The 13478-nt window shown below is 36.0% G+C and overlaps 1 protein-coding gene and 1 long non-coding RNA gene across 8 annotated transcripts in view; one reads left to right on the forward strand and one right to left on the reverse strand.

Moving 5' to 3' along the window:
* Nucleotides 1–648: 648 nt before the first annotated feature.
* LOC135717927 (uncharacterized) lies at nt 649–6203 on the reverse strand. The gene is made up of 3 exons (XR_010520455.1): nt 6075–6203; nt 986–1040; nt 649–719 (listed from the first exon to the last, which is right to left on the reverse strand). It is a non-coding gene; the product is annotated as an uncharacterized lncRNA (long non-coding RNA).
* Nucleotides 6204–6289: 86 nt separating this feature from the next.
* The window catches only part of kcnh7 (potassium channel, voltage gated eag related subfamily H, member 7), a 57631-nt gene continuing 50442 nt past the window's right edge, over nt 6290–13478 (forward strand). For 5 of the 7 annotated variants that reach the window (XM_065240260.2, XM_065240261.2, XM_065240262.2 and 2 more), the window contains exons 1-2: nt 6299–6655; nt 8084–8314. In XM_065240260.2, coding sequence (XP_065096332.1) covers nt 6580–6655; nt 8084–8314 — 307 coding nt within the window. In that variant the 5' untranslated portion in view covers nt 6299–6579. Of the gene's footprint in view, nt 6656–8083; nt 8315–13478 lie in introns of all 7 variants that reach the window. The other 2 variants (XM_065240263.2, XM_073815361.1) reach the window with 2 other exon arrangements.

Genomic DNA, 13478 nt, shown 5'->3' on the forward strand with positions numbered 1-13478 from the left:
TGTGATTTTAATATAGTAAAAGTGTAGGAATTATGTTTTTAGCAGATTGATAGCCATTTATATAGCCATATTTTGCTAAAAAAATAAAAGATAAACTGTGTTGCTGTAGTTGGTATAGATAACCACAGTTATCTTTGGGTCACAATTAACTGTTTATCTTTATTAACTGATTTACTGTATTTCCATCACTCCCTAGTAAAAAAAACGTTATAAACATAGTAAGTATAGTGATCAATTCCCATTACAAGCTAATATTTATCTAAAATAGCTGAAAACCTATACAAACAGATTGACAGCCCTGCTTGGTTTGGAACTGTAGAACGTTACATGAATCACGTGACCGCGCGGCGGCGAGATCAAAGCGTTTCGTAACTCTGTTATTATACGACTCTGGTAGACACGCACCTTACTGCTGATTGGCTACAAGTGTGTTTTGGTAGTCAGCCCGACTCCCTTTTCCAAAGCGTTTTTCAGAAATTGTGCACTCCGCCTTTAACAACATAATCACAATAGTTTTAGATACAGTTTAGCATTTCCAGTTGCATGCAAAGTAAATACAGTGTTTTTCATTTTTTTATTAATATCCTAAACAACAGAACCACTGTTGGTGGCTTAATAAAATCTAAAATAAAACAAATGATTTTCCTCACCTTGATGAAAATAAGGTTGGACTGTCGTGTCTGTAACTGCTGTAGGCGGCTTTTAATTATATGTTCTCTCTTAAAAAAGAAAAATCAATCAAACTGTTTCAATAAAATCTTCTCTTTAAATATTCTTTGTAAAATGGTTTTTATTTATATAATAATTTTATATAATTGTCAATTGTCATAAGCAAGTTGGGCGAAAACATCCATTTTAATTATAATTAAAAACAAGCCTATAATTCATTTAACTCTTAAGTGCAAATGAAAGTGCAGGTCTTGTGTGTGGGTGTTTATGCCTGTTTGTTTGAAATGTTGCGAATGAAGCAAGGATAAGCAAATACCTTAATCCTGAATTATTTAGATGTCTTCGATTTCTTCCTGTGGCTTTGCTTCTTCCTACAGTGCAACCAAAACAGTTAATGTCATCATACTAATTACTTAAACAATCTTCATTATTTATTAATTAGACAATATTTTAATAGAACCTATGATTATGTTAGACTAACTAAAAAAAAGTTACGATCTGTTCAAAAACTATTCAAAGAGCAACTATTGTCCGATTCACGATTTTACATTTCCTTTGATGTGTCAGTGTGTATTAAGGTACAAACCCCAAAGTAATTGATGATGCGAGTTATCGTTTCCAACGTTAATCTCTTTTTTTACTACAACAAACACACGGATTGTAGGCAACAGTTTACTTCCTGGGATTGGTGATGAAGACAAGACCGACATTATCATAATTCCTCCCACTTGGACTCACAGCCTGTAAGTTAACTCCTATTAGCATTGCATTGTGACCGAATCTTTCAAACATGGTAAGGAGTGTCACATTTCCTACTGACATCAGAGGTATTCAGGCCAATCACAACGTACAGAGTAGCTGGCCAATTAGGGACACTGCGTTTTTTAGATCGATGAGTTTTGTACAAAATCAGTTTTTTAAAAGTTAGGTTACGAAAGTATCACGTGCGCATACGAAACTAAACTTTATTTAATTTTTGCTCCATGTCCCCTTAGGGGCTCCGTAGGTAATAACTGTGTAATTGTAGAAATGCTAATTGCAGTCATTAATCATTTATTTCATAAATACACAATAACAGTGAGCTTACACAGATATAGTTAGTATTAAAACAGTCATCACCTGAAGATGTCTTTATATGGTGACCCACGCAATGTAAAACAGAAAAAAAACATTTTATTTTTTCATTTTTAAATTCTTTATTGTTTTTATATTAACATTTAAATTTAACATTTATATTATAAATGCATGATTCTTTATGTAACTACAAAAAATACTAAATGCACTTTAAAGGGTTTGTCAAACATGACTTATAATACGATTAGTATATTAGATGTAAATGTGCTGCCATCTGCTGTTAAAAATGGTGAAACATGTTACTGTGAATAATATTAAAGGGATGGTTAACTGAAAAATGAAAAATTGTCATCATTTACTCACCCACAAATTGGTCCAAACTTGCATAAATGTATTTTTTTTCTGCTGAATAAAAAGTAAGATATTTTGAAGAAAGTTTGTAACCGAGCAGATCTGGGGCACTTTTGACTTCCACAGAAAGATTTTTTTTATTATTTTAATAAAATAATAATTTTTAAATAATTTATACAGGTTTGGAACAACATAAGTGTAATTAAATATTAATCAAATAATTTTATTTCTTTTTTCTGAACCATTCCTTTAACTAATGGAAATCAATTTGCTATTGGACATATTTTATATCTCATTAATCTGATATCAGATTGTTTCTAAGCAATTTTATTAGAAAGATTCCTTCCAAAACAACACATAGATAAGTGTCTAATAGTAAGCTGTAGTCAAAGTATGTGTGGATAAAAGTCCCCAGACAAAAAAAATCCATTTGCATACATTATACCTATGTATGTATAATAATGTATACATGTCTGTTACTAATGTAAGCAATCTCTTTAAACCATATAAACTCTATTCTGGCTTCTACACTGTCACCACCAGACAGGTATCGGCTTGAGCGTAGAGGTTAGATGTCAGACCGTGTTTCAGTGATACCGACATACCACCAAAACAGTGCTTAAGAAACGTGTGGGACCGAGGCTGTGTTTAATTGATAATGTTTTGGAAGACGAAATCTAAGAGGCTGTGTAAGGTTTCTTTGGAACACACAGTAAATATTTATTTAACCGCAAACTTTAGATAAGATAGATCTGTCTGTCTAGCTGTCTGTCTGTTCATAAGTAATTGTGCATATAAAAAAATGTGAGAACTTTATAAAATGTAAAAGGTCCATTAAGTAAAAACATTGTCGTACCACCTCTCATTTTACTTTTAAAGTACCTTTACACATTTGGCACACACTTTATCCAAAGCTGCATTCAAGATATACATTTTATCAGTAGCCTATTTGTGTTCCTTGGAATCAAACCCACAACCTTAGTGCTGTCAACACAAGGCTCTACCAGCTGAGATAAAAGAGCAATATGTCAAAGTCAAACTGACTAATACATGCACATATAATATAGACATGGACACATGACTGCACGTTATATAAACATGTCTCCGCACACTTACACACGTTGCCAACAATCCTCTTCATTACAGCCAAGCAGACATTACCACAGGGGTCTGTGTCACTTTCTAAGTTTCAGTCTTGTGAATATTGATGCATGCAGTTGAATATTGATGATCAAACTGAATATTCATAAGGCGCTGGACTAGTTTACAGTAGATGCTTCTATAGTATCACTTTATTGATTTATATTACAGTATGTTCCAAAGCACTCCTGACACATCACACAGACACACATACATACCATAAACTCTGTAATTGCTAAAGAGGAGAGGAAGTTAATACAAAAATTGCCTAATCTAACCCATACTAGAAATTGTAATTGTGGTGAAGGGCTTTAAATATTGTTGTGGACAATGGGGGGGCCTTGAAGTCATAAAGGTTAAGATCCACTGCCCTCAGGTCAATAAAAACTTGCAGTTTTATCTCTAAGAGTAAACATTTTGACTCCTGAACTAAAATCAATGCGTCCATGTTAACAGAATCATTATAGACATTAAAGGGCACACATCATACTACTATTCGGATCAATATTGTTCAACAGCTACTCTTGAACTTTCACATGATCCCCATCAATTCTGAAATAATGGTTACATCCAATTATTTACAGTAATACTCATTGTCACCAATAGATGGCAGCACTGAATTAATATTTCCCTTTATCTCAGCCCTCAGTGGTTTGCTCAATGTTTCCTTGACATCAGAGATCAAGCAGACGCATTAATGATTCCTGAACAAATGTTTAAGTGCAGTAAACCAGTCAGCGTTAAAATAGTGGAAAGTGCTGACGTGATGTCGTAGCGTTACGGTTAGAGAAGGAGGATGAAAGCATGTAAATGCATGTGCTGTTTGTGCATATTTATTTACCTGACTATGGTATTAGGCCCTTTATTATATTTTAATAATGTTTAGGTGTTAATATTTTTATTATAATTATTTATTATATTTAAAAATATCAGTGTTTCTCAATCAGGGCCCAGGGCAAACTACACTCTGAAAAATGCTGGGTTATTTTCAAAAATGGTTATGTCAAAAATGGATGAACCCAGCAGCTAGGCTGAAATTAACCATGAACATTGTATATTTGACCCCACAATGGGTTAAAACAACTCAGAATTTGGGGTTAAAAGTGCCCAGCATAGGTTAAATTACAACCCAGCAGGCTGGGCTCGTCCCTCTTTGACCCAATGCTGGGTTGAGGGTAGAGTGCTTTAACAAATCTCCTTACATTAATTCAAAAAAAGACAAACCAAGCATTAAAATAAAGTAACTAAAAGATATTTAGAAGAACAAATATATATATTTAGTTATACCAAGGTCTAGAATATGAAATAGAAAATGTGAGTGGAAGTCCTTTAAATATTGGTGGGTGCCACTGATGTGAGACCGTTTGATGTAGGTATGATGACAATTTTCAAAAACCCCAAAGCTCCAAATTTATCACATGACTAGACAGAGCAGAAATCCCCATTTACATACCTTTGATAAAGATAACTTTCTGAGGATTGAGAAAGTAATGATATTTTTAATATTAAAAATCAGAGGAAAAAGTTATATATGAAAGTCTATGGAAGGTGTGTAACCGAAAATGGTGCTTATTTACATGGTTTTGCTTTCTGATTTTATCGGATATTTGCATGAAATTTGAACAGAAGGTTTTTTTGTTAGTTCTTTCAAATTAAATCATGAACATTTACTGTTTTAGTTGGAATGGGCATCAGACCCATGGTAACCATGGTTTTTAGAATGATGCCTGCAGTTCTGATGTTCTGACAGGACGTTCACTGTAGTCTATTAGAAATGTGACTACCAAATTTCCATGATTTATTTAAATACATTCTCCTCTTCTAGATTTAGAGTACCATGTTTCAGTACCAAGATAAAAGATATATATTCATGTCCACCTACCTTTCATTAGAGTCCAAAGTTTAGTGGAAGCACACCTATCGGTTGAAAGTGACACAAATTTTCAAACAGTTGCTGTGAACTAAAAAACACCTCCGGGTTGAAAGCTCAAAAAAAATCAAACGCTTCCAGTGTTTATTCTTCACGTATTTATTGCAGTTTTTAGTAAAAACATACTACAACCATGCGGCGAGAAGTGGATATTTTTTGCCTCAGAATTTCGATGTGTGTGCCCGCAATGTCAGCATTGCTATGTGATTGTCATTATAACATTTAGTAATTTAAACGATTTGTATTAATTATATATATTATATATACTCATTGCAACTATTCTAGCATCATTCTTTATAGACAGGTTCATCAGACTCACGGTGCGTTGTCGCGGTTTCGCGTCAGGGCGGAACTTAACTTCCGGTCTATGTTTAATGGTTTGGCCAGTGTCTGAACTGCAGTGTTTGGCATCTGATCTCTAGTTAACATTTTACACAGTTACATTAGCTCAGTGTAGTTTTTGAGACGCTTTAGCAATGATTTAAACTAATGAAATCTACTTAATGTTTATTTTGCTTGTTATCAGAAAAAACTACTCTAAAAGGACTCTTTACGAGTCTACCGGAAGTTACGTTTGTTCCACGAAATCCGCTCGTTTATGTTGTTACTACTAAAACAGTCCATATGTGTGATCTAGTGGTCGATCCCATGACCTTTCTATTGCTAACGCAATTCTCTACCAACTAAGTTACAGAAACATTTTTCTTCTATGTCTGTCAAAGTTCCTTGTATGAGCTTATTCCTCAAGGAATATTTCCAGCACCATGGACAGTCCCACATTTTTACCACACGTGCGAACGATAATATACGAATCGAGTTACCGCGAATGCATTTAATTGTGACACGGTAAGTTTGCATCTTTGCAGTAAACACTATTTAATTTATAACTCTAGATAAGTCTTTAATTCACCTGTATAATTTGTTCCCGGCCGCACCTAAGTTCACTGACATTGATATCCTGAAGGTGGTAAAAGAAACCCCACGTGCTTTCATGTTTGACGTGGTTTGCGGGGAGCGATCTGAGTGAACTGTGCCGTCCTCCAGCTCGCGCCTCTTATCGCACGGCGTCGTGCGCAGCGCGCGAGGGCCCCTCGCGGAAAGACACGGACGTCACTGCTCTCAGTTTCTTCACAGTGCTGGCTTTCAGTTCGCTTCAGATGCTGCTCGAACCCGCAGCCTCGCGGAGCGCCTCGTTTTCGTGTCTTACCTCTCAAACAACGGACGCTAACGGGAATGAATAACGAAAAGCGGGAATTTATCGTGAACGGGAGCGGTGGGAATAAGGAAAACACTCCGCCGGAATGACCCCACACAAAGAGACACGTCTCCTCGTGCTGCGCTCGTGAAGCTCATTCACAGACGGATTCAAAGGGGCGCGCGATCAGGCGGCTCGCGACCACAAACGGACGTCAATCATGCCGGTGCGACGGGGTCACGTTGCGCCGCAAAATACATTTCTGGGAATTATAATTCGCAAATTCGAGGGTCAAAGTAAGCATCACATTTCCATTCCTAACATTCCTTTCTTTTTCTTTACAATGCTTATTTATTGCAGCAATATGTGCACCAGTTCTTTCCTTAATGTGTACATTTAGAAGTAGATACTTTGATTTATAACCTTTGACTAATTGCTGTTTTTCATTGATTAGTTAAGTGGTGAAGAGGGCAATAGATTTGGATGGTGTTTGGACTTTCAATGAGCTGTTAGGGAAGAGACTGTCAATGTTCTCCTGTGTTTCTGCTAATTGCATGCCAGGATCTATTCAGCATTTGCGACATTTTTATGTGTTACTCACAGCACCTCAGGCACTATTTACTGTTTATAAAGAAGTAGGCAGTTTTTAAACCAAAATGACAGAAACAGTATGGTCTTAAGTTGAATTTAACAAGGCAAAATGTGTTAATATGAGAGCATAATGCACTTCTGGTCATTTGTTGACAAGGGCATTTGACTAGGTGATACTACTGTACAAAGAACCACCAGCATTCACATAATCTTTTAATTGATTAATAAACACCAATTTTCTAGTCTAGCATGCTGGGTTATTTTAACCAGCACTCTTTAAAGTAAATGGTCTTGTCAGGCTAAAGAACTTGCACAATTGTTCAACCTTTGTGCAACCCATTTTCACTTCCTATTTTCACTTCGTAGTAAAAATAGTTTTTTTAGAATATGAAAAAACCATTGACTGAAAGTTTCTTTGGGGAACAAAAAAATGTTTTTGAGAACCTTTCTTTTTAACTATGCATTTTTGTGTAAAATATGGACAAACTTATATGTTGGGTTGTTCCAATAGTTGGGTCAAATATAAAAATTTTCTTGATTCATTTAAACCAGTAGTTAGGTTTGTCCATATCCAATCAGGTTGAAACAACCCAGCATTTTTAGAGTGCAAGACAGAAATGGTTCTTCTATGAACTTTTGACTGAATGGTTCTTTGGGTAGAAAGAGACTTTGTTTATATACACATTGCAAAAGAATCTACCCCTATATTTTAATGAAGAGGTATGCACTGCCAAAAGGATCTTATTAAAGTTGTAAACTGTCAGTAAAATATGGTAACAAATAGCTTTTTGCACATAATGAGTTTATATGAGTACCTCAAAAGTACATATTGGTACCAAATAGTGCATATTACTACCTCAAAGGTGCATGATATTACTACCAAATGTATGCTTATCTGTACCTAAATATTACATATTCATATTCAGTTTACTGCCCCAGTGACGGATCATTGTAACATTTTCTTCTGATCGTATATAGAGCATGCCACTAGCAACACCAAGAACTTAGGTTTTATGGGATGTACAATACTGAATCTGATCAAATGTATACCTTAAATGCAACGCAAGTCAGTTTATATAAATGTCTGTATATGCATAAAATCTGTAACATTGATCTAACTCTCTTTTCTACAGACAAGAAATTTGTCATAGCCAATGCACGTGTCCAGAACTGTGCCATCATCTACTGTAACGATGCCTTCTGCGAAATGACGGGGTTTTCCAGGCCGGACATCATGCAGAAGCCATGCACCTGCGACTTCCTACATGGACAGCTGACGAAACGGCATGCCATCGCGCAGGTAGCACAGGCTCTGCTGGGCTCGGAGGAACGCAAGGTGGAGATCACTTATTACCGCAAGGACGGTGAGTATATGAGACTAAACTCTTTGTAGAAGTTCAGTTATATTGCAGTGCTCAATGTGTTAAAAAAGGAAAATGCAAGCTAAGATGGAGTTCTGTATAATAGTTATCATTTATAGGTTTGGATGGAGGGGTGTGTGATATGAAATGTATGGAGGATTTTGTGTCAATGCAAATATCTACAATGAATGTGTTTACTTAAATTTGATATCTCTTATTAATAGCCGAAATAATAACTAGGAAAAATAATAGATTTTGTATTCAGAGCAGTTAAAGCAAATCCCATGCCACCATAAGCCAGAATGAGACTGGATCATATTGATGTTTCAATGACGAATTACCTGTAAGGTTTATAAGGATTATGACCTTCGGATTGATCTAAGGATTAATGGGTCAAATAACCCTCATTTACATAAGCTGACAGCACGTTTCTGTGTTCAGTTTTACTTCTGGCTGTACATATGTTTTGTCACTTTGATGTATTCACTAGTGGCTTATTTAATCTTTCACACGCAATTGAAAATATGAACAGAGGAAGAGTGAGTGTGTGGAGGAATTTTTGTAGAGGAAGTTGATTGCAGGCCTTGTCTGAAATGATTGCACTTATTGTGTAGGACCACTTTTGCCTTAAAATACTGAAAAACTGCTGAGAGCGGAGATGAGTTTGAGACAAAATAGCCCTTCGCACCATGTGTTGATCTCAGAAAATTGCTATTAAATTTCCAGAGAGCCTTTTGTGTGAACACAAACATGTCCTGGAATTATACCTGGGATCAGTCCCGGGATAGAGACCTAATAACATTCCTGGAACTAATTCTGTGTTAGAAAAAGGCAGGAACAATGTCGTAAGGGGCGTGTCGTAGAGAGGACTCATGTGTCGTCACAAAAAAACTGTTCTAAATAGTAATAAAAGCTTGTAATTAGAGGGGAACCATTTTTAGCGCTACAGAGCACTTAACGCACCTCTGCAGGGCCATAAGTGGTGCTAAAGTGTAACTATACCATAAGCAACACTTATGGTTCAACATGGCACAATATGGTTATATAAACAGGTGCTACACAGGTTCTACATAGGTGATCTTTAGCACTAAAAATGGTTCCCCTATGATTACAAGCCAGTGAACCACTTTTAGAGCTATTAATAACCATTTTTTTAGAGTCTAGTTATTATTCAGGTCTTTGATACACATGCAGATAAATGTTTTACAATTAAAAATGTCTGCAAACTGGAATCAAGCCAACGTTATCTTTTCTTTATTTTACGAGGTGGCTAATTTAAATTCATTCGCTAATCTTAATTCATTCGTACGGTTTGCTTTTGCCCCTGTAATGTCGGGGCTAGGGGTGAGGGTTTGTTATTGTTTTTTATGATAATTGAATGTTTTTGTAGGATTCACCTCATACGAATTCATACAAAGCCAGCTCGTAAAATACATACAAATTCTCGTTAGATCAGGCTGAATGAAACGTAGATCAGGGAGCTTGGCAACTATCTGCGCTGAAAATGAAATCGATGTTTAAAAAAATTACCGATATTAGTAGTGATGTACCGATATTAATCGGCCGATATTTGATGAATTTGAAACCATCATCGGCATATCGGCAATAGCATGAGAAAGGCTGATACCGATTGTTTATTTATTAACCGCATAAAGATATCCGTTATATGTAAAAAATTTGTTAATGTTGTTAATAAAATAAATGCGGAATATCAAAAACCACCTTTGAAGGTTGTAGTGCTGTCTTATTATATTTGTTTTAGCTTAATTTGTGCCTCTCTTATTATGTTGGTCAGTTGAATGTTAATCAGATCCAATCCATGTTCAGTAAAAATAATTTGATGCAGAAATGAACTAGCTAATAGACCAACTGTATAGTATTGTATACAAGTGTTTAATATCGGCATCGGTATCGGCCAGAAGTTGTCTGTTTAAATCAGTATCGGCCCAAAAAAATCCTATCGGTGCATCCCTAGCTTTAAGTAAATAAACCTGTAAAATCTAGTATAAAAGCAGCAACCAGGCCCCCATTGACATATTCTACATTAACTGCATGTTCTACTCTTTTGTTTTTATTTGGTTACTACATGCATGAAAGTCACATCTTTTATCCATCTCATATTTCCATCCTCAAGATTAACTGTATATCCATCCTCTAGAGAACTCTAATGGGAGATTTTATTGGTTACTTTCATCCGTTCAGATCGCATTCCTTTAGCCGGAAGCCATAACCACAACAATTACACTTAATAGTGAAAGTGTAAATGCGCAAGAGTGCATTGTGGATGTAATGCATTAGAGCCATCATCCATCATTGATGCCCTTTAAAAATGTAATAGCTGTTCAGGGGTCTTTTTAATAGAGCAAAGTGATAGAGAATGTTCATATAATCCTGCCAATCATAATCTAACGTCATACACAATGTAAAGAATCTGGCATGCCTTTTTCAATTCATTGGGTTTCTCTGCCACAGGGGAACATTCAGCTAATGTCAAACCTTATGTTATAAACCCGGCTTTATTGTCAGCAGTTTTTCGCATGTCTTTTAGACATTATATGAAGATAATGGTTATGTCATTATACTGGTTTCCACCCTGGAGAGTGCACATAAATTTGCTTCCCTCTCTGAGGTGTAAATTAGGCTGCTCTACTCTTGCTGAGCCATAGCACAGCACGTTCTGGACCTGTCCTCTGTTTTTTTTCATAGCGGCTTCCACTGTGAATGCATTAAGCTGTGAACGATGAGCAGGTGCGTGCATCGTTTTAAAAAAATCCTCGGTGTCTTTCTCTCTGTGTTTCCCTGTCCTTCCAGAAGAGATCCTTTTAAACTGTACCGTAAGGGGACAGTTCACCAAAATATGATAATTATGTCATCATTTATTGTCACAACCCTGTATGACTTTCATTCTGCCTAGTTAAAAAAGGCATGAAGCTGGACTGTATCTAACATTTTTGTTTATATGATTCCCTTTTCCTCTTATAAAAACGTAAAATATTCTGGTACTTTATACAACCAATGCACTTATTTGAAGAACGTATTGTATAATGTAATATTAAAATCTCCAAACTAAAGGACGCTGTACAGTAAAAATGTTTTTTTGACTAGAAGAGGGTTCAGATCTAATTAGGGATGTAGAGAACCATCTTCAAAGAGTAACCTTTAAAGCTGAGGGGTGCAATTTCTGCCTCACCAAAGGGATTTCCAAAAATATAGCTTGTTTATTGAAAATTCTCCCTGAATATTCCTTCATTTATAATTGGTTGGACAAACGTGTAGTCTTGACCCAATCTCGCACCATTTGTAATACTGTATGTTGTGCCTGGTGTTACAAATCTGTGAATTCAGGGAAATCGACAAACAGATTACTTGTAAATGTCTACTCTATATCATATTAGTCTCAGCCTCACAGACCGTTGGCAAACTGTCTGATGCATACCGGCACACATATCTGGAAACAGTTTAGCAGCTGCAAAGTTGTCCTCTGATTGGTTGAATTATATACTGTAAAAAGTTGTTTATTTTAAAAAGTTTATTTTATCTTGACTAGTGATGAGTTGCTGTAACTTATAAAGTTCAATTAGCTTAACTTATTTTAACTTTATTTTTTTAAGTTATTCATGATTATCAGTCACGTGACCTCATACGTCATCCGCTCTTTTTCCAGTTGACTGCCGCCATCTTGAGTACCTACCGAGTACTGTCTATAGCTAGCTTGCTACGATTTACAGCATATTTCCCCCCACATATCTTATTTTCTTGTTTTTAGTTTGTATATTTTATGCATTAGATTCATATAGCTTAAATATGATGCGTTATTATCATGTCATAGAAAAATGAGCCCATGTAAACTCGTGTCTTAGTCATCTCCACTGTTATTTTTATAATCAAAAACAGCTAACATGAAACAAAAAATGTAAATATATGATGAACATAACAATACAAAGGTACTTTATCCGAGCGCAGCCTCACAGTCCGGTGCAAACATGATAGATCATACTAACCGTAAGCGCGCATGTAAACAAAGGAGGATCTTGTGGGATTTTTTTCCTATTTTTTGTTGTTTTGGATTTAAATGTTGAATGCATTTTGAAGAGTGGACCCTTACGTTGCAATGTACGCTGAAGTTTTTTGGATTTGTCAGAAATTATCAAAACCATATGGCAAGAAATGTGAGTACCGACATTCATATTAATATGCTGTCCGTTTGCATTTCATTTAATCCTTTTTACTCCAGTGTATTGATGGCAAAAACAAGCTCAGAAGATGAATCTTGAGTGTTTTAGCTTTTAATTAATGCAAAGTTTATGATTGTTGATTGAATATTTGATGTAAAACATTAGTACAGAAACACAAAGACTGATGTATTGATTTTGCAGAATCAGTTACTCAAAATGGCGGCGGACAAGTTTCAGAAGTGAGTGACATCAGTGAGGAGACGTTGTTGACGTCATCTGATATTCATAGCAACTCATCACTAGTCAAGATAAAAAATTTAAATTAAAAAGACATGTAAATGCAAGTTGATTAACAATTTAAATGCAAAAACTGGAGACGTGTGTGACACAATCTTTAACAGTCCGCCTGGAAGCAACATAAAGCCGACAAGGTAGGTTCACGGCATAGTCTGTAAAAGATGTCCAAGAGTTTGGCTTGACACGCTTAGTGGAATCAAAAATACACTCACCTAAAGGATTATTAGGAACACCATACTAATACTGTGTTTGACCCCCTTTCGCCTTCAGAACTGCCTTAATTCTACGTGGCATTGATTCAACAAGGTGCTGAAAGCATTCTTTAGAAATCTTGGCCCATATTGATAGGATAGCATCGTGCAGTTGATGGAGATTTGTGGGATGCACATCTAGGGCACGAAGCTCCCGTTCCACCACATCCTAAAGATGCTCTATCGGGTTGAGATCTGGTGACTTTGGGGGCCATTTTAGTAAAGTGAACTCATTGTCATGTTCAAGAAACCAATTTGAGATGACTCGAGCTTTGTGACATGGTGCATTATCCTGCTGGAAGTAGCCATCAGAGGATGATTACATGGTGGTCATAAAGGGATGGACATGGTCAGAAACAATGCTCAGGTAGGCTGTGGCATTTACAAGGCATGATGGATCCATGTTCTCATTTTGTTTACGCCAAATTCTGAATCTACCATCTG

This window comes from Paramisgurnus dabryanus, chromosome 7 (assembly GCF_030506205.2).
Source record: "Paramisgurnus dabryanus chromosome 7, PD_genome_1.1, whole genome shotgun sequence".
In the NCBI taxonomy this organism is placed as follows: Eukaryota; Metazoa; Chordata; class Actinopteri; order Cypriniformes; family Cobitidae; genus Paramisgurnus; species Paramisgurnus dabryanus.